Genomic DNA, 3366 nt, shown 5'->3' with positions numbered 1-3366 from the left:
CCCTGGTGCACTGGCTCAAGCACGACCCCGGGCGGCGCCCGGCCGAGGTACCGCGAATCCCGGGGAGGGGGCGCCTGGGCCTGGGGGTGCGGGAGCCGGCCCCGCCCGGGAGTCCCCCTCCCGCCCAAGGCCGCGGCAAGATCCTGGGTCCACCCCCGGCGGGGCCGGGCTAGAGGGAGACGGCGCCCGCCCTGCCACTGCGTTGACACTTCCCGTGAGGCGGGAGGCCGCCTTGGCCCGCTGGGGCTGTGGGAGTTGGGCGTTGTGGGGGGAGGGAAGAGGCGGCCCCGCGGGCCCGGGTGCGTCTTCCCCTCCCGCCTCTCTTCACATGAAGCCTGGTTCGGGGTTGTAGTCGCCTGCTGCGAGAGTGGGGCCCAGCGCCAGCCTCGTGGGAGTTGGGGGGTTATAGTCCTTGCCACCTGTTGCAGCAATTCACAGCCGCAGCTTGGGAGTCAGTGGTGGCGATGGTTGTCAGTGCTGGCACCCCGCGGGGTGTGTGGGTGCAGGTGAGCTGTGCTTCAGTAACACCACCTATCAAAGGGGCCGTTGGACCTCTTGGTAGCAGCTCAGACTGTCTCCCTTATTATGTAATGTAGATGAGGAGTATCCCCAGCTTCATGGGTCTTAATAACTGGAAGAGGCTGCTGCCTGACCTGTAGAAGTTGATCCGTTGTCCCTCTATTGAGCCCATTTTGCTGAGGGGGAAGCTAAGGAGCTGAAAGGGTACTTGTTTTGCTCCAGGCCACGTAGCAACTTGCATCTGAGCTAACAGAGCCCAGGTCTCCTGATTTTTACAGTCTTGTGCATTATTTCTCCCAAACATAACAGTAGAGCAGGGCAAGTGAGTTTGCCATGTTAGTATGAAGTCAGGCAGAAGGCAGGGCACAGCGGTGCACCTTAGTTACAGGCTCACGTCTGCCAGTAGGACACTGGAGAGATCAAATGGCTTTCTTTTTTATCTGAGATGAGTCCAAGTTTGGTGTAGTTGGCCACTGAAGTTTGTTTCTGCTCTCAAACAGTCCTTCCCTACCCCCACAGCCTGTGCCCCTAGCAGAACAAATATGTCAAGCAAAGGAAGATTGTCGTTCCTCCACCTTCTTTCTTAAGAAAGCTTTCCTTAAATACAGACTCTCTGCTCTCCTCTGAATATGTTGCTTTCTGTTTCACATGGGGAGGGACCATAAAGCTTTTCCCTGTTGAATAGGATCTAAGGGGAAAGCGCAAGTACAGTTGCTCTGACATTAGTAAGAGTATGAATGGCTGCCCCAGGAAGCTCTGGCATTTTTGTTACAAACTTTGCCTGCTTCTTTTGTGAGGAAAACAGATGTTATCTACTGAAAGACCAGCAGAATCTTTGTCCCTCATTGCATGAAAGAATTTAGGTTATATTTTAGTAATATATAACAAAAATGTTCCTGGCACTATTCTAAGATAATTTACAGGTGTTATGCTTTTAAGTTAAAGTTTAAAAGATGTTAAAGCTACATTTTTAATTAGTTTTCTTGATTGCAAGCTTTCTGCATCACAAACCTTATAGCAATCTGTATTTTCACTTCTGTGGTTAGCATAATTCCACTGAAATATAATCATGTAAATGTATGTATCAGACAAAGTAGAATCTCAGATTGGTGTACAAATGTTCATTCTTATAGCACCCCTATGAGGAAGCAAGTGGTATTAGCAGAACACTGGGGCACAAAAAATTACCAACCATGTGCATTATGAATTAATTTTGGCTATCAGTGTCTAGTGCCTTACATAAGATGCCTAAAAAAAGCCTTATTTCTAAGTGTGGATCATCTGTAGTGCTCTTATGCTAGTGGGGACATTTGAATAAAATAGGCCCTGCTGATCTGCAGTAGGGCAGCCAGAAATGGAGTGGATGCTTTTGTTTATCGCGCCCAAAGTAGACTGAGGACTAGCTGTCAGATCTGGGAATAGAATCAAGAACTCATGAATCTCGGTGGCTTGCTCTGACTATTAAACACTCTTCTTCAAGCTAAAAGTGTTAAAACCCCCTAATTACTTTTAATTCATGCCAGCAATTTGAAAGAGAAAAAATGCGATAACCCTTAGTTTTGGGTATCTTTCATTAATGCTTTGTCGTCTTTTCTTGCAGGAGAACCATATCCATGAAAAGCTGGTGTCTCTTAGTTTGCCTCAGAAAGACTTTGTGCCTTTCTTCTTGAATTTTTTAAGGGAGCAAACTGGTCAGATCCTGACCAATGGGCCTTCCACCCCTGCAAAAACACCGAATTCCAAGGCCCTTGGAAACTCTGCTGGCCGTGGGAGCCAAAGGACAGGCTCAGAAAGGAGGTCAGGAAACACAACAGGGTCAAGCAGCAGCCGAATGCAGCTCTTTACCCAAAAAGGCTCTGCTAATTCCTGTTCCCCAGATACCAGCTTTCCCCCTTCTGCTGTGTCAGGTGGCTCTGCTGCATTTACTGGATCAAACCTGTCAAGCCCCAGCAGTGATTTCCCCAGTGTGGTCTCCACTGTGAGCCCAAGCTTTGGTTGCAGCCCTGTACTTAACCACAGTGAGAGGCGCTCAGCCCAGAAGGCCAACTTAGGGAGCTTTTTTGCGGCCATGCCAGAAGTTCAGCCGACAAGGCGAGGCAGAAGAAAGGGCAACAGCTCCGCCAGTACCTCTAGCCGACAGGTGGCTCGGGATCTTGGGCGATGTCTTGCTGATGAGGAGGATGGGAAGAGTGATAACACTTCATGGAGTGGAGGGAGGAAGAAGCGCAGTGAAGTGTTGGGTGTCTCTGCCAGTTCCCCACCTGATCAGCTGAACCTCAACAACTTGGAGGAGTTCCCACCCATGTGTGCTTCTTCTGGCTTCACAAAGTAAGAGCATCATTATTAACTGCTAGTGTATTTAGAAAAATAGGACAGGCTGTTTTCTGGGAGAGCTGAGATTATTGTCATAAAAAATTAAATACAAAGGATGCCATATCTGAAAATCAGGCCTCTGGAGTGTTTTACTTTTGAAAATATTAGGTGTCTGTAACGTATAGGTGTCTGACACTTGGAGACCTTTATCTTGGGAAAACATCTTCAGGTTAATTCCTGGGATTTAGGGTTTCATTAGGAGGAGGAGGGATGATCTCTGCAAAATGGGTTTGCCTAGTAGGGTTTGCTGAATTTCTAATACAAATAATAAGTTCTAAGTAGAGATGCACTGATATATTGGTCCATATTAGATTGGCACTGATAAAAGGAAAATTGATGTGCTCAGCAGTCGGCTTTTTTTGGCCAGTATAGCCAATAATGTCTGATAAATGCTGTGTGCTTGTGTACAGACACATGCATGCACGTGGCCAGGAATGCAGCCTGGCAGCTTGGAGAGCAGCATCTGGCTGGTAA

General features: G+C 48.2%; 1 protein-coding gene across 1 annotated transcript in view; it reads left to right on the top strand.

Moving 5' to 3' along the window:
• Positions 1-2: 2 nt before the first annotated feature.
• The window catches only part of CDAN1 (codanin 1), a gene marked incomplete at its 5' end in the record, with an annotated part of 60052 nt that continues 56688 nt past the window's right edge, over positions 3-3366 (top strand). Inside the window, 2 exons of the mRNA XM_019519941.1 lie at positions 3-47; positions 2120-2847. Of these exons, the coding sequence (XP_019375486.1) occupies positions 3-47; positions 2120-2847 (773 nt within the window). The remainder of the gene's footprint in view (positions 48-2119; positions 2848-3366) is intronic.

This window comes from Gavialis gangeticus, unplaced genomic scaffold, assembly GCF_001723915.1.
Source record: "Gavialis gangeticus isolate Ggan-Ray unplaced genomic scaffold, GavGan_comp1, whole genome shotgun sequence".
In the NCBI taxonomy this organism is placed as follows: Eukaryota; Metazoa; Chordata; order Crocodylia; family Gavialidae; genus Gavialis; species Gavialis gangeticus.
The sequence above is the reverse complement of the archived record's forward strand: the minus strand, read 5'-3'. Positions and strand labels throughout refer to the sequence as shown.